General features: G+C 35.4%; 1 protein-coding gene across 2 annotated transcripts in view; it reads left to right on the top strand.

The window, feature by feature from the left end:
- Nucleotides 1-24372, top strand: part of LOC131152175 (probable magnesium transporter NIPA2) — a 29253-nt gene extending 4881 nt beyond the window's left edge. Inside the window, exons 1-7 of one of the 2 annotated variants that reach the window (XM_058103883.1) lie at nt 3305-3344; nt 9049-9139; nt 9222-9382; nt 9964-10091; nt 10171-10308; nt 21498-21590; nt 23755-24372. In XM_058103883.1, the coding sequence (XP_057959866.1) occupies nt 3341-3344; nt 9049-9139; nt 9222-9382; nt 9964-10091; nt 10171-10308; nt 21498-21590; nt 23755-23925 (786 nt within the window). In that variant the 5' untranslated portion in view covers nt 3305-3340 and the 3' untranslated portion in view covers nt 23926-24372. Of the gene's footprint in view, nt 1-3304; nt 3345-9048; nt 9140-9221; nt 9383-9963; nt 10092-10170; nt 10309-21497; nt 21591-23754 lie in introns of those variants that run through there. The other variant, XM_058103882.1, reaches the window with a different exon arrangement.
- Nucleotides 24373-26523: the final 2151 nt, after the last annotated feature.

The following is a 26523-nucleotide window of genomic DNA, read 5'->3' as shown; positions in this document are numbered from 1 at the left end:
CCAAACTGTGGGAAAGTGTCTCATTAGACTTCATCACCAACCTGCCCAAAGTGGGAAATGCAGGGTCTATACTTGTTATCATGGATAGGTTTTCGAAGTATGGTACATTCATAACCGCACCAAAGTACTGTTTGGTAGAGGAGACGACATAGTTGTTTTTCTAGAATATTGTGAAATATTGGACATTGTTAGTGATCGAGACTCAAGATTCACCAGCAACTTCTGGATAGAACTTTTTAGAATTCTTGGCTCACAACTTGAAATCTCTTCGAGTTATCACCCACAGACAGATGGACAGACGGAGAGATATAATGGGCTACTGGAAGAGTACTTGCACCACTTCGTCAACGCCAACCAGAAGAATTGGGTGTAACTACTTGATTTGGCTCAGTTATGCTTGAATGCCTAAAAGAGCTTAACAATCAATAAGAGCCCTTTTGAGCTTGTTACAGGCCAGCAGCCACTGTTACCTCACACAGTGGATGAGCCATACAGAGGAAAGAGTCCTAGGGTGTACATCATCACCAGAGAATGGAGACAGAATGTTGAGATTGGCCAGGCCTACTTGGAGAAAGCTTCTAAGTGGATGAAGAAGTGGGCAGATCAAGGGAGACGACCGCAGCACTTCAACGTAGGTGACATGGTGCTTATTAAGCTCAATCCTGAATAGGTCAGGTCACTATAAGGACAAGGTAAGAGACTACTTTGCAAATATGAAGGACCAGTCCCCATCTTGGCCAAAGTCAGGAAGGTCTCTTACAGAATTGACCCTATGACTTGGATGAAAGTGCATCCTGTGTTTCATGTCAACTGCCTCAAGCCGTACAACGCCGACACCGATGATCTGAGCAGAAGTCAATCAACCAGAGCAGAAGTGAGTACAGTTCAACCTGACAAACGTGAAGTTAAAGATATCCTTGCAGACAAAGAGTTCATATCCTCAAGAAAGAAGCAGCAGGAGTTCTTAGTGAAGTGGAAAGGCCTTGGTGATGAAGAAATCAGCTGGGTTTCTGCAGAAGATATGCAACTGTTCGTGGACAAAGTTGAAGTGTACCTAGCGTCAAAGTCTACGAGGACATCGACCGCAAAAGTGGGGGAGAATGTCACGAGCTAAGCTTGTTCAGGGCATTATGCTTGCCTATGACCGCTTGTCTCATGTGTTTGGGATGAGTTTCCATCATATAAATACTAGTGTAGGGTTACTTTCCCAGTATTTGTTTCATTGTATGCCAAATAAGGCAGTATGACTCCTCGGTCACCTTGATGTTTCTTAGTGCCAGAGTGAGAATGGCATAGAAAGCTCTTTAGGGGAGGGTGAGTGTTCATCAGTTATTGTAAAACTCACTAGCTTTTGTCAACGTATTTAGTCTAGTTGCCTCCCTCGCTAAGCACACAATGTCAATGGAGGTGTTGTTAATGAATTACGTTTGCTTCAATGTTTATTGCTTGCTTGTCACGACTTTCATGAATTGATTACTGTTTCCGCTGCTATTTGAATGAATGTTAATGAAAGTGTTTCGTGGATGAATGTTGATAAACGATAGGTTGGCTAGTTAAGAAAGAGTGCTTTAACTAGCGTTGCACGGACCTTCACAAAGGTGTGAAAATAGTTGGACTGTGACGCATAGCAATGTATTTGTTGGTCCTTAACTGCAAGAGAAAATTTTAGTGCAGATACAAGAATACGTACTTGTGCTCTCTATATTTTACACAACTATTTTAGGAAGTGGCTTTTAGGTTTTATTTGGATTTTCTAAAAAATTGAACAAAAGGAAAAGAAAACACTAAAAAAGCTTCAAAATGGATTCTTTTCTCTAGTATTCTTATGCTTTTTCTTTTTCCTCTTCCTTTAAGATATTAAAGTGAAAAGGCTTAGATATTAGTACCAGTACTAAAATAATACTTACTGTAGGTATTGAAAATTTAATGGACCTGTTTAATTCTGGCATCAAGTAAGCTCTAGGTGTTATTTAAAGTATTATAGTACCATTTTGGAGTGTTTTGCACGCAGGTGTGTGTGTGTTTTGATAAACAAATACATTTATTAAGGAAGCAAAAAGATACAAAAGGGAGAACAAGAAATCTTCTTATCCTCTTACATCAACCAAAACCATAATTTTAGAAAAAAAAAAAGAGGAAAAGAAAAAGTGGCAGATAGAAATATAAACATTAATGAATCAGTGGTATCCAATCTCTCTTTTTATCCACCAAGAGCAATTCTTTGAAGATACCACTAGCAGAGCACCAAAGCAAAGCAAGAAGGATAACCCTACTCCAAACCAATCTTGGAGTCGCCTGCCCCAGAAAATACCAGCATACCTGTAGATAACCTCTCTCTTTACCCCTTTAAAACCCTTAAAATTTTGAAGGAGTCCCTACAATGAAGAAGAATGAAACCACTACATTGTACATGCCAAACACTTGAAAAAATTATTCCAAATACACCATGATAATAAACTATGCGAAAAATGAAACGTGAGCATTCAACTTACTAGTCTATTAACAAGGCATAGAGTCATAGACTCATCTGGAGAGAAATCTCTATTGAGCTCTTCTTACCTTGGTAACCATGTTGCTTAAAGTGGATGCTTTTCAACAACCTTAACTTGTTAATATAACTACAACTGAAAAAAAAAAAAAAAAAAAAAAAACCATAGTGAAGACTGGAAAACATGATGACGTTACATTTCAAAATGGACAAGACTAGGACTTGTCAAAGCCAATTATGGTCAAATTAGTCTGGCATTATCAAAGAGTTATATACATTGTGAAATATTGAAACTTCAGAAGCACAACCCTAATTGACATGGGGCCTTAACAGTAGATTTGGCACATCATTCCATAGAAAGTAGAACTTCATCACCGAAAAGGCTTCAAGAAGATAATTGTATTCCAACTTTGAAAACTAATATGTGCATTACAAGTCAATTTTAGTGTGAGACTATAGAAACACCAATCACATCTTAATATGTATGCACTCAAAATTAATTCAAGTTTATTCTATTATGTTGACAAAAATTACAATGCACATAATCCTTGTTAATTTAGTCAGACTCCATAAATTTAAGATTAAGTTAGAGTGTGATATAGGACAAGAAGCAAGACATTGGGAAGATCCATGTTGGAGAATAATTAAGAACTGGTTAAGGGATTGTTGGGTTTAGTTAGTTGTTAATTGTGTGTTTAGGTTAGAATTATGTTTATTTGGGGGAGTGTTTGTAATATCTGTGCTTTCTAGGGATATGTTTGTAATGTAATTAGTTTTAGGGTTTATGTGTAAGTTCATTTGAAGAGGTTTTTTAATAAATAGTGTGTTGCTGTTTATTTTGAATTGAAGTGAATGCGTGAGTTTTCACCCTTCCATCTCCTCTCTCTCTCTTCCCCTTGCTTTCTTTGATTGCTTCCAATCTCTCTGATGGCTGCAGATCCTTGATGCTGACCCTGCATCATTTGGTATCAGAGCCCAACATCAATCTCTATTCTTCCATTTCAATCCCCGTTTCTTCCTCTTCGCTCTTCTCTTCTCCTCTTCTTCTTCTTCTTCCTTCTTGTCTTTTTCTCTCTCTCTCTCTCTGTTTCTGTTCATTTTCTCTCTCTCTGATTCTTCTATGCCCTGAAATTTCAGTTAACAAAAAAGAAACAGTTATGAACTTTTCCAAAAATTCCAGTCATGTGCCCACCCCATTCCTGGAATATTCTCACCACACCTCCCCCACCATCAAAACCAGAACCCCCGAACCCCCGGAACCCCCTTCCCCTTTAATTTTGTCCGTCCGACCACCGGAGGGCCTCCACATGCCAGCCAAACATTGCCCAGCTGTCGGCCCTTTGAAAAAATCCCAACTTCCTGCTCTTTTTTTCGTCACACCACCACCACCAGTGCGATCCCCATCCCCTGATCTCCCTTCACCTTAAGCTTCATTGCCAGAAAGTTGCCACTAGCGATATGTGCCGGTGATGCGCATGAGAAAACTTCCAGCATACCCTGCAACTGCTAGAATCACAAGAAATTGTTTCCAAACACGATCATTTGGTGTTTTATCCTGAGATTTTGATTTTTTGTGTGAGATTTTGGTTCTAGAAAAGATATTTTGCACTCAAGTGTGATATTTTGATAGGAAAGTCTCTAAATTGGACTATCAGGTTGATTTCAGCATTAATTTGTTACTGCCAACAATAATAATCAGTTCGCTTTGCTGCATTCATGAGTTTTCTATGTGAATTTGTTTAATTTATGCATGCACTCAAGACTACGTGTGAATTCAAGATTGTTCTTGAGAAATTTGGAGTCAAGCTTGCTTGCGAACTGTGCTAAAGGTTTTTAGTGATAAATAGTTGCGGTAAATATATATAACCCAGCAACATGGTGACAGCTTACTGGAAAACTGAATGGCTTTTGTCACATTCTGGGCATATTATCGAGCCATTCCATACCTCTTAAGTTTGGGGAGAAACTCAACTTGAAGACACTACAAGGAAGGAAATGGATGTGCTTAAAGACATCCAAAGTTTTCTAGACATTCCTATTGTTGAGTTTGTCATTCCTGATATGTTCATTGATGCTAATTATCAACTCAAGCCTATGGTGCTGCCAAAGGAACATGGTTTCTTGTCTCACTCAAGTGCTGACTTTCCAAGAATCCAACTTTGTTTTTGCTTTTGGTCCTCGAACATTACAAGATTTGAGGCTGAAGTTTTTCCAACTAGGGGAGAGTTGATGTAGGACAAAAAGTAAGACGTTGGGAAGATCCATCTTGGAAAAGAATTGGATTAAGGGATTGTTTGGTTTAGTTAGGATTATGTTTATTTGGGGGTGTGTTTGTAATATTTGTGTATTCTAGGGGTACGTTTGTAATGTAATTACTTTTAAGGGTTTGTGTAGTTTCATGTGAAGAGGCTTTCTTATAAATAGTGTGTGAAAGCCATGTTGTAGGCAGTTTTTGAATTTGAATTGAAGTGAACGCGAGTTTCCCCCTTGTATCTCTTCTCTCCTCTCTTCCCCTTCCTCTCTTCAATTTCTTCCAATCTCTCCCATGGCTGCAGATCCTTGATGCTGCTGTTAAAGGACAAAATTCCCCTCAGCTTCTGACCTCTCCCATTAATATCATATTTTCTCCCAAACATTTTAAAACAAAAATCTGACACTTTTTTTTGCTAAGCAACTCAAAATCTCTCACTTGCAAGTTGCAACCAGATTAATTGCACTCCTCTTTGGACTAATTGGATCATCTGGAAGAGGTTTGGTGATAAACATTTTGATATTTTAAGTTGGTGAATCCGAGTGAAACACCAACCACTTCTTTGGTTGATGCTTAAAAATTCCCCATGGGCATTTAAGGATGGGTTAGGCTTCAGATATGTGAGACACCTATTATACAAGAAAAACGTCAAGCCTAATGGGTTAGAGTGGGTGATACCACAATGGAGTTGGGCTAAGATCATCACACATTGCACACCCTTACCCTTCTGTCTCTGGAAACTTACTTTTAGAGCTTCAGCAGTTGCATCATGCAAAACCATGAGCCAGACTGAAAAGAAGAAGAGAAGACAGATGAGCATTGTATTCAGTTAAAGAAGGAACTGTTTATAGCTGTTCTGAAGATCTACTTACTATTGCGCTGACTTGGGGATTTCTTGTTGGTTGTGACCTCATTTTGGTGTAAAATAGGGGAAAAGTATTACACAGAGGCTTGTAGTAGCCTTTTGTAGGGGATGCATCTATTGACCAACTCTTCTACCTCTACCACATATGGCTGTGATCTTACTACTCATTTCAGATCATAATTTCCGCAGGATAAATAATTATTCTTGGCTACTTTACACTTTATTTTTTTCATACGTTAACCAGGGAGTTTAAGGAATTCCAGTCAACTGCTCATAACATCAAATTTCTAGCATTGCATTTAACAAAGATGTGTTTAAGAGCTGGTTGAAAATAGCTTATCAAAGTTCTTGTTTCTGGAGATGGAAAAAGAATATAGGATGGACTGTTTGAATATGATTGAATCATCCAACTCATTTTATATTTTCATTTTTCCTTGAGGGAGCCTCCAGTAACACTTTTGGTCCATAAAACAAATATTATGTTCCTAACGTTGTTTCTGCCAAAAGAACAGAACAACAGGATGCAGAAGGGATTCAATTCCATATTTTTAACATTTAATGAAACCTGGTGAGTGGCACTGTCATCAATGCCTTTCTAATGAGTTCTTGATATGACATGCTTTTTGGTGTTATGGGAGAAACCTGGGTTTGTCCTCCCTCGGTAGAAGATTTTTTAGAAATATCCTTCGCAGGTTTTGGTAGGAGAAAGGATAGGGAAACTTTATGGAAGTGTGGCTTTTTCTCAGTATTATGAGGTTTATGGATGGAACATAATACTCGGATATTTTCTGGGGAAAAAATTAAATCAGATGTTGGTTTGGGAAAAAATAAAGTATTTTACCTCTTAGTAGTGTGTCAGGTATGGAATTTTTTTAAAGAGGCAAGCTTTCAGGAGCTGCAAAGAGATTGGAGGAATTCCTTGACTGGATGATTTCTTTTTCTTGGGAGTTTTCTATGTTTTTTGTTTAGTCTTGGAGTGTCTCAATTTTTCTTGGGAGATTTCTCATTCTCCCTCTTGTAATCCTCTTTCTATTAATGATATCTTCTTTTATTATAAAAAAAATAAAATAATTAGCAGTATATTTGAATTTGACTAACTCACCTTTTGATTTTTCCAGCCACAGAAGATGAGGTGATAGGCCCTTCTAAACTCTGGGTGTCACTTATGGTTTTGACCATTGACAAATGTAAGGAAAAATAATTTACAGGACTAGTTAGTCCAAGAAGCAGAAATATTGGAGTCACAGTCCAGCAAACATGGAAATATAGAGGGACCATAGTTAATTATTGCGAGGTGTTTATAATAGGAAAGAAAAAGATGACGAGAGATTTTCTTTGGTCGAGAGTTAAAGATAGAAAGCCAGATCACTTGGTTAGTTGGGAGATAGGAGACTGATGTCTCAAGGAGGTATGGGAATCAATAATCTAGTTTCTAATAGCATTGCTTTGGTGGGGCAGTGTGTACAACAGATCCCTTTGGAATTGAGTCTCACTGGGAATAAGGAGATTAGGGGCGTTTATGCCCTCTAGAAGAATGGATGGGGTGCTACTGTTGGGGGATATGTTGTTCGTGGAAGTCTATGCAGTTTGCTTCACACATTTAGTCCTCATTCCATCATTTAATTGATTGTATACTTATTGACGGTCTAAAATTTGTTTCTGGGAACATTTGTTGGAAGGGAATGTTCCGCAATTGATGCTTTCCACAATGTGACTACATCTTGCTCTTGATGATGCTCACATTTCTATTTTCTATTATCAGGATGAGATTTCATATCTTCAAATGTCCACTTTTCTACATAATCTCTGTGATTCAGAGGTGAATGATTTTGGTTCATTGAGTACCATTCTTGATTCATGTTGAATTTACTCTTCTTCTAATTTCAGAGCTTGGTTTGCCAAACTCACACATGGCAGGCATGTGGGATTTCTGCGAAACCCTAAAGCACGAGAATCCTATATCACTTTTCTTAGATTATCTAATATTCCTATGGAGACCCAAAAGAATTGGGGGTAGAAATGTCCCAACAATTCCATGGAGGCATTTTGCCTTGCTCTTTTGGAGGGTTTAGAACGGGTAAAGATGTTATCCTGAATCCTAAAACATGGGAATTCTATTCCCTACTTTCTTAGGTCATTTATTATTTCCACGTAGACCCAAATTAATGAGATAAAAGGATCCCTAATCCCCACTATTCGATAGAGACCTTTTTGCTCAACTTTTTTAGAAAGAATCGAATCGAATCGTAATATTTGGTTCAATTTCCAAAGTTAATTCTAAATGACATGCACATACTGATATACGAACAAGCAGCAAAATGGTAAAGTACATTTAAATTTTGACAATTAAAAAAAAAAAAATATTTCATGTGTATGCTTTCCCTAAGCAAATTAAAACTAAGAGAAAGAATCAAGAAATATTAATAAAAAATGAACTCTCTGCTGTTCAAGTGAGGGAATCAAGAAAAAATAACTTAAAATTGAACTTTTGGTTTTTATCAACAATTTAAAAAATATATATATATATTTCATGCATATTCTTTCATAGGCTAAATTGAAAAAAATGAAAATAGCTGAACAAACTACCACAAAAACCAACTTTTGAATCTAAAAAACACAATGAAACATGAGTACCACCTCAGCCAATGAGTATTCTTTCCCTTCTTCTTAATAGCATAATAGTATACTCCTAGAGTGAAGAATGGTTTTGTGAAGGAAACATAAGATGTGAAGTCCAATTTCTTCTCTTTTTTAGCACAAATCTAGCATAGACAAGCAATGGAAGGTAGTCGGGTAAAAACAAAAACAACAAAAAAGAACGAAATGTTGTTTTGCGGGTTTTAAACTAGTCAGGTTTTTTAGGATATGATACGTCCAGAATCATGTGATTGGTAGATTCAGATTAATTTGTTAGATTCATAAGGTGAATCAATAGATGTGGCAGTGATTCAGTAGTTTTTAGATTCACGAGTAAGATTCGAACCAATTTGGTGTGGGGTTGATACGAATTGTATGAATCGAATTGAGAATTGTAAGAGTCTAACAACTAGGAACTAGGTGAAACTAGGTGTTTTTAAATGTATTAAGACTTTAATGGTTCAAGCAAAGAAGTATAGATTTTTTTTTTTTTTTCATATGACCATAAAAATTAACCTACCTTGTATTTTCCATCTTTTGACATTGAAAGGGTGTGCTAAGTTCTTTGAGATTATGCTATTTGCACCAAGAAATTTACCACTCAGTCTATTATGCCTGTTCTGCTGTCCACAATTCTCTAGAATCCTCCTCTAAATGTTTTTCCAAATGCAGGCCTATAATTGTATTGAGTCTTTTCTTTGCACACTGATGTCAGTTTTGGTTATTCTTTGCATTGTGAATAAACTCCACCTTTCATGATTGTTCTTTGGTTAGTAAGGATAATACTGAATTTATATGCCTTTGTAGTGATTGTTGGAGAGATAGCTAACTTTGCTGCTTACGCATATGCTCCTGCAATTCTAGTAACACCCCTGGGAGCTTTAAGCATTATTTTCAGGTTAGCTGCATTAAAGGTGCAAGAGAGATTTATTTGTACATGTATATGTAAAAAAGTTACTGAAGATCATTCACCAATGCAGTGCAGTGTTAGCTCATTTTATTTTGGAGGAGAAATTGCATATCTTTGGTGTTCTTGGGTGTGTTCTCTGTGTGGTGGGATCCACAAGTATTGTTTTGCATGCTCCACAGGAGAAGAATATTGAATCTGTTAAGGAAGTCTGGCAGCTAGCCACTGAGCCAGGTATGCAGTTACTTGATTTCTTCACATTCTAATTTTCTTTGGTAGAGGTTTCAGGTACTTGGTTTGTATAATGTGCATGAAGTAGTTATAGTTACAAATTCCTTGTTTGCATTAATATTTGATATCTAAAAATAATTTATTATTTCCAATTATATAATTTTGAAAAGGCTTGCTTCTTGAGCATTGTTGTATTGCAACTGCTGAATTAGGATATTGGTTTTGTGAACTTATAAGCCACTAGAGCCCAAGTGGGTGAATATTGTGCTGGCTTAAGAAATGTAATTTGGTGGTTTTGCACAAAATGTTGGAGATTGTGTTATCTTCTGAAACACACAAAGTGCTCACCAAAAGGATCCTTGATTTAACACAAAATTACCATTACAGTTTCAGCATGTATGCCATTGTACACAAAGAAAAATCATTGTTCTTAAGTTCTTGTCATATATGAAAGTAAATCAGATAAAGAAATATTCTGCTTAATAATAGCATTTTGATATTCTCTTGTTTGTAGTGTCATTACATTTAAAGGCATGCAGCCTTTAGGTTGTTCAAGATAATTTTTTTTTTCTTGCTATCAACAGGTTTCATCGTCTACACTGGCATAGTTCTGATACTGGTTATTTTCCTCATTTTCCGGATGGTGCCACGTTATGGGAAGACCCATATGCTGGTATATGTTGGAATTTGCTCACTCATGGGCTCGCTTACGGTCAGTTTACATCACTGATATTTTTGCACACTATTCTGCTACTCTCTCCTGCTGTTCTAATGCCCTTATGCATCCATAGGTTATGAGTGTGAAAGCGCTGGGAATTGCATTGAAGCTGACATTTTCAGGAATGAACCAATTTGTCTACTTTCAGACGTGGTTTTTCACTGTGGTTGTTCTTATTTCATGTCTCTTTCAAATTAACTACTTGAACAAGGTAATTTAGAAATTCATTTTTTCAAAGGCATGCATTGTCATATAAGTCAACTCCGCTTGTGATGCACTCGATGTCTTAATATTTTCACACCACTAGCCAGTCCCAAGCCTGGGTAAAGGAGGAGGGTTGCATTACGTAACTCCAGCATAAAACTCGTCAAATCACTATGACATGAGTCCTTACCGATTATTTGCTGGAGTGTCCCCATGAGTGATGCAACTGCTCTGGTGTAGTGAAAAGTGGGCGAGGGTGGACTAGGTTGCTGCCCCGAAGCGATGCTCTGTCTTGGTGCCCCGGTATGGTCTCAAATATGCAAGGGATCCCGTATCATTTTGGACATGGGCGAGTAAAGAAGTTGCTTCAAGAGACTAGGATTAGATTAGCAACTTGAAATATAGGGACACTTATAGGTAAAAGCATGGAGATAGTGGACACGATGATTAGAAGAAAACTAATATAATCTGCCTCTAAGAAATTAAGTGGGTGGGGGAGAAAGCTAGAGAAATTGAAAAACCTAGATTTAAACTTTGGTACACGAGAAAAGAAAAACCTTAGAATGGAGTAGGAATCATTATAGAGAAAGACTTGAAAGATAGTGTTGTAGATGTCAAAGAAGTAGGGGATAGAATAATAAAAATAAATACGGTGTTAAGCCAAGAGATAATAAATATAATTAGTGTTTATGCTCCTTAAATAGGCTTAGCAGAAGACCTTAAGAGAAAATTTTGGGAAGACATAGATAGTGTAATACAAAGGTTATCAGGGGCTGAGAAAATTATCATAGGAGCATATTGAATAAACACTTTGGAAAGGATAGTAAATGTAATGAGAGGATACATGGAGGGCGTGAATATGGAGATAAAAATGAGTCTTAGGATATGATCTTAGATGTCATATGATTTTGCTACAATGAATACTTGCTTTAAGAAAAGAGAATAACACTTAATAAAAAAGAGAAGAACACTTAATAACCTTCAAGAGTGCACAAAATAAAAGTCAAATAGATTTTTTCTTAACTAGGCAGGTAGATCATTTATTAGTAAAGACTATAAAATTATCGCAGATGGACGCTTAACTATGCAATACAGAGTTTTAGTGTTAGATATATGTATTCAAAAATGGGAGAGAAAGGATTTTATAAAAATCAATGCAAGAGAACTTCGTGGTCGAACCTAAAGGGAGAAAATGTAATAAAATTTAAAGAGAAAATCAAAATGTTGATAGACAATAAAAGATGGCGTAGACACAAACACTCTTTGGAGTAGGATAGCTAGCTCTATGAAAAAGATAACAAAGGAGATTTTAGGTGAATCAAGAGGTAGATTCTTGGTTAGCAAAGGAAGTGGATGGTGGGACCAAGATGTCGAAAATGATGTAAAGACAAAAAGAATTTAGCATAAACATAGAAAAAATATAGAAACATGGAAAACTTTGAAAAGTTTAAAGAGGTGAGAAAAGGTGCAAAAAAGGTTGTTAGTGAAACTATACATAGATCATTCAATAATTTATATGTTAGATAAGATTCAAAAAGGACAAGTGACATATTTAAACTTGCTAGAGCTAAAGAGGACTTAAGTTGTGACGACCCAAAAATTCTACTACATTTTTTTTTATATTTATTTTCATGCATGAAACTCTGATACCATATATAAACCACCCGACCTCCAAGTGGGTTACCGAGTACGACTGTCCATAAGCTATATTACAATACAACGGAAGCATAATATACATACATCCCATATACAATATATACCAGAGTACTAATACCATCATAATACAAAAGTATCTCTCTCCCAAAACCACTTATATAACCCAAGATACATAAACATATATATACACGGATAAAACAGCAGTGTCTCACCGGAGCTTTCTAAGCTCGTCTCTCTGGATTTCCTGAAATGTTAAAATATTAAGGAGTGAGACACCTCCCAGTAAGATGGAATAAATTATTGTCAGTGCGTGACAACATGAGTTTGAATGAATCAAAACACATTCATTTAATAAATATTTTAACTGAGTAATCATGAAATCTGTATTCATATCCATATACATATCCATATACATATATATATGCATTTGCAACCATGTCTTTTCTCAAAAATATGTATGTGCTTAATACTTTTTCATGGGTTTGAAACCTAACATGTCTGTAAATGTAGTTTCATTATGTCTGTAATGAGGAACCAACCTGAGTGGACATCCATATATTATCGTCATGTAATCACCCCACATGACCGGGTTGTGCGGCCCGAAGGCAGTACTTAGTCATGGTTAGCCCACCAGGTTAAGTCAAAACAATTCTCGTCTATAGTACAATTAACCCACCGTAGCCTGGTGCAGACCCAAGGACAGTCAACAACTCTCCGCAGGCCCCATCGACTTCCAATAGCAACACTCTCCCCGAGAAGTGTGGTTGCACTGACTCATTTCCTAGCAGCGGTGCCGTGCTCTCAAATACATCACTGGTCCATCAGGGTTCTCATCTCAATATAAAAAATATCATGTCTGTATAAAGCACATTTCTCGGTATCAAAATATCATGTCTGTATTTTCAATATTTCTCACAAGCCAGTATAAATCACATTCTATCATAAAATATTCCCACATATTAAATATAAAATCATATTCTACCATTTCGCAATATCTGCTAGTATAAATCACATTCTATCGTAAAATATTCCCACATGGTAAATATACGGCAACAAAACCAATACTCATGTCACACAAATTTTTAAGTAATATTTCATAAATTAATAATTGCCTAAATAAATATATGATATTCCAAAACCAGTATTTTCAAATGCCGGGTACGTTAGAAAATCTTTTACATTATTATTATTATTATTATCATTTTCTCATGCTTTAAATTAATCAACTAATTCCCAAAATGCCTGACATAATTTATTCCACTTGTTTCCTGAAGAAATGCCTGCAAGGATCCTAGAACAATGCCTGCAGCGTTCGCACAACACCATGTATCCATATACCTTAATTTAATTAGTTCAACCCCAAGATAAATACCATTTTAACATTCCTAGGCCCACACACTCCCATTAACCAATTAAATCCTAAAAACAACATATATAATTCATTTTCTTACCTCAACCTTGGAGTGGTGCCTAGGATTCTTAAAACACAAATCCGCTCCAATTAAAATGATGAGGGTTGAACCTAGGACCTTGTGGTAGTGTCCGATCGTCAATTCGGGTAAGATTTGAGGGAGAAAATGAAGAGAGAGAGAGAGAGAGAGATTGTTGCAGCTAGAGAGAGAGAGAGAGGGAGAGGAATGAGTTTTAACTAAAAAAAATGAATTGAAACCTATTTATAGGTTTTGGACCCAAAGCAAAACTGTCGATGGTTTGGTTTTTAACCAAACCCTATTTCTACTATTTTACCCTTACCTGGCTGCAGTAACTCAAAACCCTCGACGGTTTTTTGAGCTCCACCAAAACCGTTGATGGTTTGGCCTATGTCAAACCTAATTTCCTCTCTTCTTTATTATTTTTATTCTTATTATTTTCCGGGTCTCTACATAAGTAATTTACAAAATATAAAAAGTAAGGATGCTCTTGTCTTGGTTAAAGGAAGATGGAGAAACGACTTTAGTAAGCTATTTAATGAGAACCAAGTAGAAGGCTTAAACTTAGAATTTACAAATGAGAAAAAGGCCAAAAATGTAGTATTTATTCGCACAATTAGAGTTAATTAAGTTAAGTTTGCATTAAAAATGATTAAAATAATGGTAATTTTAGAGGGCCGGATAATATCCGAATTGAAGTTTGAAAATGCCTAGGTGACAACGGATATATAATTAATAATTTATTTAATACAATTATAAAAATTAAGAAAATGCTAGACGAATGGTGGAAAAATACTTTAATACTTACATACAAAAAAAAGGGAAATTTAAAATTGTAATAACTATTGTGGAATTAAACTTACGAGTTATACAATGAAACTGTGGAAAATGGTAGTTGAACAAAGATTAAGGCTAAAAACAATGGTTTCAGAAAATCAGTTTGGTTTTATGTTTGGGAGATCTACTATAGAAGTTATATATCTTTTAAGAATATTAATAGAAAAGTTTAGAGAATAGAAGAGGGACTTGCATATGGTTTTTATTGACTTTGAGAAAGCAGATGATAGGATACATAGGGAAGTTCTATGGTGGGTTTTAGAGAAAAAGTTCATATGTAGTAGGTATATGATGTCATTAGTGCAATGGTGTAATGACTAGCATTAGGACTATATGTGGAGAGGCTATGGAACTTCCAATCACAATAGTTGTGCCTCAAGGATCTATCTTGAGCCTTTATCTTTTTTTCTTTAGTGATGGATGAACTTACTAAAAGTATCCAAAATGAGGTCCCATGGTGTATGTGTTTGGGTCTTGGAAATTTGGCATTCAAGAACACAGATATTATGGCTAAATGGCTTTGGTGGTTCCCGCTAGAGAATACTTCTTTGCGGCATAAAGTTAAAAGCAAGTTTTTACTTGATGGGAATCGGTGGATACTAATTTGGATTCTAGATGCTCTTCGTAAAGTCTATGGAATGCTATTTCCTAGATTTACCCTCTGTTTATTCCCTATACTAAATTTGTGTCGGGTAAGGGTAGTAATATCCATTTTTGGAGAAAATTTTGGTTGGGGAATGGTGTTTTGTCCACCTCTTCCCTCTCCTATTTTTCTTGAGTTTAGGGCAAAGTAATCCCATTTCTTTTTTTAGTGTAGATCTAGGAGGTCCTTTGCCATCTTGGGATTTTCACTTTAGGAGATCCTTGAATGATGGGGAAACAGTTGAGTTATCTTCTTTTTTGGTCATGTTGAATAATTGTCAGATATCTTTAGAAGCTAATTGATTCTAGTTTTTGGATCCTTCGGGGGTTTATTCTTGTAAATCATTTTGTGAATTGGTTGGCACCAATTTCTCCTTTTCACTTAGGGCAGAGTGATCTTATTTCTTCTTTTTTAGTGTAGATCCAAGAGGTCCTTTACTATCTTAGGATTTTCACTTCAGGAGATCCTTTAATGATAGGGAAATAGTTGAGTTATCTTTTTTGTTGGTCATGTTGAATAACTGTTGGGTATCTTTAGAAGCTGATAGCTGTTCCTAGTTGTTGGATCATTTGGGGGTTTATTCTTGTAAATGTTTTTGTGAATTCTTGGTTGGCACCAATTTCTCCTTTTCACTCTTATTTGGATGATCAAAATCCCCCCTAAAATCAAAGCATTTCTTTGGTTGGTTGTGCTTAATAGGATAAATGCTAATGATTTGCTGCAGATTAGGAGACCTTTAAAGGCTCTTCGTCTAGATATATGCGTGCTTTGTTTTGATTGTTTAGAATTTTCTCCACATCTTTTCTAGTATTGTGATTTTGCATGAAAGGTTTGGAACAAGCTATTCAATTCTTTTGGAGAAAATTGGGTTTGTCCAAGGGCAATGGAAAAGTTTTTGGCAATATCTTTTGTTGGGTTTGGTAGGAAGGAGGAAGGAATTGCATTGTGGAATTGTGCTTTATTTGTAGTTTTTTGGGGTTTGTGGAAGGAACATAACTTGCGCATATTTTCAGGGAAGAAGTTATATTATTTGCTGGTGTGGGAAAAAGGTTCATTTTTTGGCTTCTTTATGATGCATGGGTAATGGAAACATCAAGGGGATGTGTTTTTCATATATTTAGCGTGATTGGCATTCTCTTCTTAGGGCGTGTTGATTTTCTTTTGCTGCTCTTTATACTTTTTATTTATTTTTTATTTATTTCTCTTGGGGGTTCTCAAATTTTGTTAAGGAGATGTCTCTTCTCCTGATTGTAGCAGGTTGGGTAAAATGCAGAAGTGCTTTGAGCATACTGTGTGAACGTAGAATGCCCTTAAAATTAAAAGTGAAGTTCTATAGGACTACTATAAGACTAGTTATGTTATATGCATCAGAATGTTTGGCGACTAAGAAACAATATAGCCAAAAAGTTAAAGTTGTTGAGATGAGAATGCTAAGGTGGATAACATATTTATGGTAAGTTAGGCATAACTATTGTTGAAGATAATATAAAGGAAGGATTTAACAACCCTCAATTTGTTGGAGGAAATTGCCATGATCGTGCAAATTGGTAGAAAGGTTTTCATGTAGTTGACCCCACCTAATAGGACTTAAAGACTTGATTTGTTGTTGTTGTTGTTGTTGTTGCAATGTTGTAGAAGTCAATATTCACACTACAATAGATACAATCAACTTGATACTTACAAACTAATTGGCTGGTGTCCAAGATATTAGCACTAGTTTGCCTTTCTATGATTTTGAATTTTGACATTTTTGAATGGATGGAGGAATTTTTATGGCCTTAGGATTATGCATCGATTAATAAGAGATGTCAAGCAATCTATGCCATGATTGAATGTATTTAACGTCCTTACCATCAATGATATGTGTTGGTAACATCAAATACTATTGATTTGTGGTCGACACACCTATTATCCATTTAACATTCTCAATTTACATGATTCAAAACTGGGATGTTTAGGGGATAAAGGAAGTATATGGTTAACTAATCTGTTTAACACTATTATAAAAAACCAGGAAAATGTCAAAGGAATGGATGAAAAGAATGATAATACATTTATGAAAAACAAAGACGATATTCAAAATTGTAATAACTATTATGAAATTAAGATTATGATATAAACGATGAAACTATAGGAGAGGGTAAATGAACAAAGGATAAGACTAGAAACAAGGGTTTTAGAGAATCAATTTGGTTTTATACCTAGGAGATCAACAATAGAAGCTATTTATCTTTTGAGAAGATTAATGGAGGCCGAGTAAAATGGAGGAGTGCCGTAGGCATGTTATGTGAGCATAGAATATCCTTAAAATTAAAATGAAAGTTTTATAAGATGTTTATATGGCCAGCCTTGCTCTATGGATCTGAATGTTGGACAACTAAGAAACATGTACAAAAAGTAAAAGTTTCTAAAATGCAAATGTTAATATGAGTGTGTGGTATAACATTAAAAGATAAATTAAGGAACAAACATTTCTGTAATAAATTAGGCATAAAACTGGTTGAAAACAAAGATAATGGAGGGGCGGCTTAGATGGTTTGAGCATTTGAAATGTAGGCCAAGTAGGTGCACCTTTGAGGAGGAGTGATTAGTTATTGTTTTTGGTATTAAAAGGGATAAGAGTAAACCTAAAATAACTTGAAAAGAGCTAGTGAGGAACAACTTAATAGCTCTTAAGCTAGTGGAGGAAAATGCCCTTGATAGGGTGAATTGGTGGAAAAAGATTCATGTAGTCGATCCCCACATAGTGGAGCTTAAGACTTGCTGCTGTTGTTGTAGTTTTACATGATTCAAAACTGTATAATTCTAGGTGCGTGACCATCTTTGGTTATATATCTTACTTTGTACGATTTAGTTAAGATGGGCCATGAACATTGTATATTTGTATCTTTACTAGCTATAGACCCAAAATATTAATGGCTGGCATGGAATGATTTGGCAAGAATTATGGCCTTTCAAAAAAACAATTAAATCATTTAGGCTGGCATGGAATGGCTCTATTCAAACATTAGGTGTGTGTGTGATATTGAAGAAATTGTATTTCTTTTTATTTATTTTTTTCCCAAATATTTGGGGTCCAAAATTAATTTTATATTAATGTCGCATATTTTAGTGATATTACCTTCCCACTTTGCACATGGGTGGGAATGGCATTCACACTTAGAGCCCAAAAGTTATTAAAACCTGGTGAGGTAAAGATTCATTAGTAGGACTTCTGATGGGTGATTCCTTTTGACATCCACTGGCTGCTACTCCTGGGTTGTTATTTGATGAAAGCTTGAGGTTAAGAAACTTTTTTGATGAAGATTTCTATTTTTTTTTTTTTTTTAAAAACTTTTGAAGTGTTTCATACTCCTTCCCATTTGAGATTTTGAATGTTGATCTTTGAAAGTTGATTTGCAGAACTTCCTAGAAGCACTATTGCCTTGTCAGTTATATGTGAGTTTTCAGAAGTGGGTCAGATCATCCTAACATGCCTCTAGCTATCCAGAAATAAGAAAAGCAGATTACTGATGATTTTTTTTTTTTTATTTCCACCTTTTTGTTTTATTTTCTGGAAGAATATTAATCTCCATAAAATCAACCTGAAGCTAAGTGGTCATTTGGTTTCCCAAATGGTTCTAAGTCGTAGTCCCTTCCCCTCCCTTTCATGATGAAAAGGAGATTTTGAAGTTCTGATTTAGGTTGCTGTAGAATTTGTCTGACATCTACTAAAAAGGAGCTGTTGAAAAGAAACCTAATCCAAGTGTTTGGCAGAAAAGCTGTAAGATATCTGAAAAGCTAATTTTTATCTTTCAAAATCTTCAAATCCATAAATTTTAAAAGTTCCCCAAAAAGCAAAACTGTTTGCAGGCATGTTGCTAACTTCTAGTTTTGAAAAAGGATAAGATCACCCCAAAAAGGGGGGGGGGGGGGGGGGGGGGGGGTGCAAAATCACTTACTAATCATTCCAGGATAGCTCGTCCAAATACTTTTGGGGTAATTTCTTGGTAGTAACCCCTTAAATACAGAATAATTTTCTTATTCCTGACCTCATTTTGAAGGACACTTTAAAACATAGCTATTTCTATTTCTTGAACATTGTAACTAAATTGGAGAGGAGTATAAATTAAATGGGGGAGGGTGATACAATTAAGGCCCATCTGGACATTCCCCTTACACTTGTAATATCATAAATGAATCACTCTTGAATATCATAAATTCCTGTTATCATTTTTCTCAACGAAGTCCCTATAAGATCTATAGCTGCTGCTGATGAAAAAATGGTTTGCCATTTCTCTAGTGAGCAGGCTAGTCATCACTTATGGTCCATCCCATATTTGAAGCCCCTTTAAGCCTCTGCTACACAATAAGAGGTAGTCCATCTCTCATCCCATATCCCTTCTCACCCCCTTCATAGGTTAGAACCTAAGACTTCTAATATGAAGGTCCGAAGCAAAATGTTGGGATGTCACCTAGGGGACTATACACACATTTCACTTGGCATAGTTTATGCATTTTCTAAAATCTCCTTTCAAATAAAGAGAGCATTTGAGAATAAGTAAATAAAAAGCATGTTTTCAATGTATATGTGGATGCCTTTGTTTTATACTAGCAGTTGGGTACACACTATGCACATGTGTGTATCATACATTACCTAATATCAAAATTTTCAGAAAAATTTTGAAGATTTCTTGTAATATTAAATAGTTTGGAGCGATTATAGGTGTTAGCAGTGGTTATAAGCAGTTATATGTGTTCTTTAAATATTTATTTTTTAAATTACTCAAATACCTTTCTGATATTTAATTTTGCGTGATTCTATGTGAATATTGAAGAGTGTTTTTGAAATATTAGGACCAAAAAGTACGGATTGAAAACTACCTTTTTTAATTAATTGTAGAGATGTTTCCATGTGGAAATTATCCTCTTTGAGGGCTTTTGTTTAGATCAAAACTGGAATGGGAAATAGATTTGCATATTCTGGATACAGCTACACATTGTTAATATCAATGCTACCCAGAACACAGGATGTTCTGGTTTGTGAAATGCAAATGGGAATAACGGGATCATGGTATGACACATGCTGTAAAATGTGGAACATTAGGGATATACTTATATAGATATATTGATGAAAAATGTATAGTGGCACTCATGTTTTGGAGAGGTCGTGAGGTGCTTTTAAATCTAGAAGAGATGTTCTTGTGAAATAGATTAATAGACTGAAAATAGAATTATACTATTATAATTCCCTTCTTTAACCCCTAAATATTAAAAATATGCTATATTCAGATGATTCTGCAAGGAATGTACGTAATTCGTGGTTCACTAGGATGTCAATATTTTATGCTAACAATCACTTAATATTGATAAGCTAATGTACAGATAATTCTGCATGGAGCAAGATGGTTCTTGCAGTATACAGCTACATGGCATGTGATTGTGATATCTGTACTGTAATATATTTACTGAAAGTTCTTCAGCATAGGACAAATATAGCTGATCTATTCATCAGGTCTTTTTTTTTTTTTTTTTTCTTTTGGGGGGGGGGGGGGGGGAGGGTCAATTTCCATACTGTGGAATAGATTTGAACAGAATTCCTTGACGCTCAATCATAGTGTTCATCTTGCTGTTCTGACTTCAATACCTTGCGGCTAAACAACCTGATAACTGTTGATGAGGTATTCAACCTAAAACAGAGTGAATTATGGAGTCAATGGCTCCAGAACACCAGTAAGATTCTAGAAATAAACCAAGCGGTTTAAAGACCTTGCTGCTAAACATGATAACTGTTGATGTGGTATTCAACACAAAACAACCTGCCAGAACACCAGTAAGATTCTAGAAATAAACCAAGAGGTTTAAATACCTTGCTGCTAAACAAGATGATAACTGTTGATGCGGTATTCAACACAAAACAACCTGATAACTGTTGATGTGGTATTCGACACAAAACAGAGTGAATTATGGAGTCAATGGCTCCAGAACACCAGTAAGATTCTAGAAATAAACCAAAAGGTTTAAATTATAAACAGTAGTTTCTCTTAAAAAACATTAGCTTTCAATAAGCAACTTCTGTAATGTTCCCCTCCTGCATATGCTCTTATCATTCTGAAAGGTTCTTCAGTTTAAATTTATGCATCATGACTTATGAGTCTACAATACCTCGCTGCTAAACAACCTGATAACTGTTGATGTGGTATTCATCTCAAAACAGAGTGAATTATGGAGTCAATGGCTCCAGAATACGAGTAAGATTCTATAAATAAGAGGTTTAAATTATAAACAATAGTGTGTCTTAAAAAAAACATTAGTTTTCAATAAGCACTTTCTGTAATGTTCCCTTCCTGCATATACTCCTATCATTCTGAAAGGTTTCTCAGTTTAAATTTATGCATAATGACTTATGAGTCTACTGCATTCTTTTTCTGAGCAAAAATGTTTATTTAATCTCTTCTTTCTTGCTTATTGCATCTGGGAGGAAATGACCTTCTAGAAATTAGTTTGATTGAGACATCTTATTTATGGCCTTTGCTGGTTGCATAGTGGTTGGGAGTCTTGGGACTTTATCTAGCATCCATTTTTCTGTTCTCCAATTTTTTATGCTTAGGATAATTTTTTTTAATTTATATTTTTGATTCATCCTCGCAGGCCCTAGACACTTTCAATACTGCTGTTATATCTCCTGTCTACTTTGTCATGTTTACATCTCTCACCATTCTTGCCAGCATGATAATGTTTAAGGTAATTTAATTCATTTTTATTTTTATTTTTTATTTTGGTGAATAGAAAATTTAAATTTCTTTCTGAAGTTTTTCTATCCTCACCCCCTACGAATACTCTATTATTTAGATATGCTATGAAATTATTTGCATGTTTCTTCATGTGTCATGGAAATTGAATGGCCTTTAGCGTTATCCTAGAAGGACATTACAGAGTGAATTCATCACCACAATCAATCTATAGTTCAATTATGCAAATTCATTCAATGATGCTGCTTCATTTTATGTGTTGATGGCTCCCGTATATGTTCTGAACTTATTCTTTCTTATGATGGATATATGAAGAAAAATTATAAACTGAAATGGGCTATGCAATATTCATGGTGCGTTGAGGCAAATGTATAATTTTTGTGTTAAGCATTGTGTGTGTGTGTGTGTCTGTATATATATATATATATATATAAGTAGGTAGGCATCTGTATATATATATATATATATATATAAGTAGGTAGGCATATATATTTTTTCTGTTGTGGTTAATAATTTTCATTTATTTATTTCATCCTAGTCGCAGTTTTGGGGCATGCTCACAAATGCTATTCATGCAACGCCTTATAAAAATGTCATTATGCATTCATCTTGATGACTCCATAAGATCAATGGTCCCACATGTTTTTATTATCCTTGGCATCTTTACATGACAATGTTTGCCCATAACTAGACTCCAAATGCATTGGATTGGGTAAAAGATTCTTTATGTCTGTCCCTCGATCAGAGACCTCAAATTTAAGCATGATACAATGACATCATCAGATCTGGCAGGAACTGGATTCTTATAAGATTTCTGATTGCCTGTGCCAAATACTTATTCCGAAATTGCAAGACAACCTTGATTTTCTTCCTTCCAAATATAAAATATTCTTCTATATGAGCATGCTGTAGAGGCAATGGGGAACCTTTATATAGCTAAGCACACATCTCTGCACTTTTCCAGATGCTTTAACTACTAAATTTGTCATTTCCAAGAAAAAAAAATATTACTAGTTTCTCATTCAAATCTATATAATGGGGCACTAAGTAAATGGTTTATGAGCTTATGGGTCCAATCTTTATATAAAGAGCAGATTTTGTAGTGTAATAGGCACCTTCATATTCTGGGTAGTGTATAATGCTATACTGCTATCCACATCAGTGAGAGTCATTGGATTGTCATATTTGTATTCAAAGTGCTTCCTCTGCATAATGCTGATATTTTTGCTTTCTTCAATGACACAAATCCTAGTCAAACCCCAACTTGACAAGAGTGTTCAAAGCATTCTTCTCTGGAGGACAGGTGGTTGTAGAGTTTGATATGAAGTGCCATTTGAGAAGTTTTTGTGATAGCCATTGGATTTGTCAAACTTGTATTGATTCAATCAGTTATTGGCCATGGTCTGATCCATTCATAGACTTACAAAATCGTGGTGAGCACACATAATTCATTTTATTGGTTTGAACTAGCCTGAAATTGTTAATAAATCTATTGACTCTATGCCAGAGTTTCTGATTTTACACATAATTAAGAAATGGTGAGACAATCTCATTTTTGCCATCTATAACCTAACTGGGTTTAAGATGTGAGTCTTGGCCCCTCTTTTTAAGCAATTTCATGGAAAGCCAAGCTAATAGATTTTTCTGTGAAGTTGAAAATCGTGACAAGCACTTGAGAATTTGAGACTTTTTTCAGACTCAGTTCACATTTGAAGGCTAAATAATCGAGAAGTTTGTTAAATACTATGGAAGTTAATTAAGGTTTCAAGTTTTGACCTGACGTTTGAATTGAAATTTTTATGTTATAGAAATAGCATGAATTTGTGGTTCATTTCTCCTATTGTGGTCATATTGTTTCTAATTGTTTGCTTTGTTTAAGAACTCATTTTGTTCTCTTTCATCTTAAAATTTTGCAAAATTATATTTTTCGTGTTTGGGAACATGGAGTTTGAACTTCGGTTTTGATTTGTATGGATTTGCGAAAAATGCACTACAATAAATTCATACAAATTGAAATCCCAATCAAAATCCATGTTCACAAACATACCATTAGTGTAGTATTATTCTTTATGGTAGCTTATTCATCATTGAATAAAATTTCTTGCACTTTATAGGGTGCTTAATTTGAGTTTGACTGGTTTCTGTTACAAATTCAGGACTGGGATACGCAAAATGCATCACAGATTGTAACTGAACTGTGTGGATTTGTTACTATTCTATCTGGGACCTTTCTCCTTCATAAAACTAATGATATGGGAGATCATGTAAATATGGATCCACCTGTCTTCTTAAATTCTCCACCCAACCAAAACTCAAGTTCTGGATAACCATGGATGGTATAGCTTTGGAAGCAATGTGGTCATTTTCCAGCAATATTTCCAGGGGGAAATCCTTTTTCCCGCATCTAAAGAAGCTCAATAGCATGCAAAGAGGGTAGCGCAGAGCAGGTTTCTTCCTATTTTCAGCTGGAAGTTATATATATATATATATATTATGTATGTTTCTTGAGTTGGAAGAGAGCCACGTCGAAATTACAAAAAAAATTAATATCATTAATGCTGGGATAAGGAGATGTGCTCTATGTATGCATAGGGTCCAAAATATGTAGTGCTAGTTCCTCATTCATTTTTTATTTTTATTTACTTATTTTTCTATTCTTAAACTGAGTTAGTGTGAATATTTTTTGCAAATTGCTTTAGGGGAAGTCTTCCCAGACAACACTTGTGTATTCATTGACAAAATGAAAGCAAAGTTTCAAAATATTCACAGGGAACTTTGTTTTGGTTGCAACTCTCTCTCTCCCTGTGCAAACGGGCTTGTGGGTGTATGTGTATGTGCGTTTTTTTGGTAGGCCAACTGTCAACTATAATGTTTGCACATTGAGAAGTTTTTATCTCCTTTTCCTTCTCCAACTTCCTTTTGGTGGCCCCTTAATTCAAGAGCGGCAACCATATAAGATTGATCATTAATATCTATTGATGCTATCCTCTATGGAAGTTGCAGCAATATTTCCAGTTAGGGAGAGCGAAGACACTTTTTATGGGTTTCAGAGTTAAAATGTATACTGTTGCTGCAAACGTGCAAAAGAGAAGTACAAATAAATAATCAAATATATATACCAAAGTAATATCACTAGGATGAGATTGAAATAGATGTTGCCTAAAGATGTAGTCCCCTCCCCCTAAGTGTAATGTTTTTCTAAAGCAAATGGCCGTGTAGAAGTGTTGCTCCAATCATCATGGAGTTGCATAGGAATAAGACACTTTTACAGTGAGATTTTGGAATATTGATTTTTTATTTTAAAAGTATTTTACATTGATAGAAACAATACTCACTGTTGAAGACATTTGCCTTAAAATTAAATGGCTATTTTTTTTTATAAACTTTGTATTCTTATGTAATAACTATTCCATTTCATCCTATGATGCTATGAAATGAACCGAACATAATGTAAAATTTGTAACATGGAGGAAAAAATAAAACTATTCCATCTCATACATTTTTATTTTTTATTTTTTTATATAAACTTTGTATTCTTATCTGATAACTATTCCATCTCATCCTATGACGCTATGAAGTGAGCTAAACATAATGGAAAAGTTGCAAAAGTTGGCACAAAAAGCAACTTCAAGGCACATTATGTCTAATGGCTTTCCTAAGGCTCTACAGACTTGGTGTACACTTGGTGTCGCGACGTCCCGGGAGCGAGGGTGCCTGGGGAGGCGAATGAAAAATGATGGTTTTGAATTTTTAAGAAAAATTGGATGTTAGAGTCGCCACTAACCTTTTGGGGTGTAGTTAAAACATCCGATTACTACTCAATTAAGAGTAGTGTTGGTCTGCGTATACCAAGATTGAGATTGGGAGTTCGGTAATGCGGGAGGAAGGTACTAGCACCCCCTACACACCCGTTCTATGAATGAACCCTAATTAATTGAAAATTATCCCAAAGTAAATTTCAATGACCTTTTATTTTACTCCATTTCAAATGAACAAATTGCCTAAGTACATGCAATTAAGTAAGTAAATAAATATGCACATTTTATAGAGCATATTTGAAATAGGGTGTCCTTTAGAGCTAATACAGGTGAGACTTGAAAAGGCCATTACCCTTTTTGAAATCATAGGGACACCCCTTTAAAAATCAAGATAATATTTTAAGAAAATAGCTCCTGAATTTATTTCAAAATTTTATATGATATTTCAAAACATTTTTGGGAGGTTTTTGGAGCCCCCCCCCCCCTTTTTTTTTCCAAGTAAAAAGTGTATTAAAATAATTTCCTGACCTTAAAAATATTTTTTATGAATTTTTTTTATGATTTTCCCAAAATTTTTGTGATTTTTCTACTATTTTCTCAATTTTAAAGTCAAATAAATAAAATAATTACAAAATAATTAAAGGAAATAAGAAAATTGGTTTGAACCGGTTTAGGTGTGTTAGCCGGTTCAAGGGGAACATACCGGGTCAGAGAAGTGGGCCACGTGTCAATTCCAGATGAAGACACGTGGCCGGGTATATGTTGCTGGCCGGATGAAGGGAGATATGTGTGCGAGGATCAGTGACGTGGCGTAATCTACACCGTTTCAAGGAGAAATGAATCGGATGGCTAGGGATCATTGCGCACGGATCAATGACATGGCATGATCCACGCCGTTCTGAGGAAACATAGATCGTATGGCTAAGGATTGACCAGGCCTATTTCATTTGCGAGGTTGGCGTTACGCCTCATGTCATCAATTAGTGATGACACGTGGCATTTGGATCAAATCATATTAAAGCCAAAATTTTCCCTTTGTTGTCCATTTTCATATCCTCCTCTCTTATCCCTCTCTCTGTTCTCTTGAGTACTCTCTCTCTCTCTCTCCCCTTCTCTCTCTATCCCTGTGAGTATCCTATGAAAACCCTAGCCCTATTTTCCTTCTCA

The sequence above is a fragment of the Malania oleifera genome, chromosome 3, assembly GCF_029873635.1.
Source record: "Malania oleifera isolate guangnan ecotype guangnan chromosome 3, ASM2987363v1, whole genome shotgun sequence".
In the NCBI taxonomy this organism is placed as follows: domain Eukaryota; kingdom Viridiplantae; phylum Streptophyta; class Magnoliopsida; order Santalales; family Ximeniaceae; genus Malania; species Malania oleifera.
This window is presented reverse-complemented; position numbering and strand designations above follow the sequence as displayed.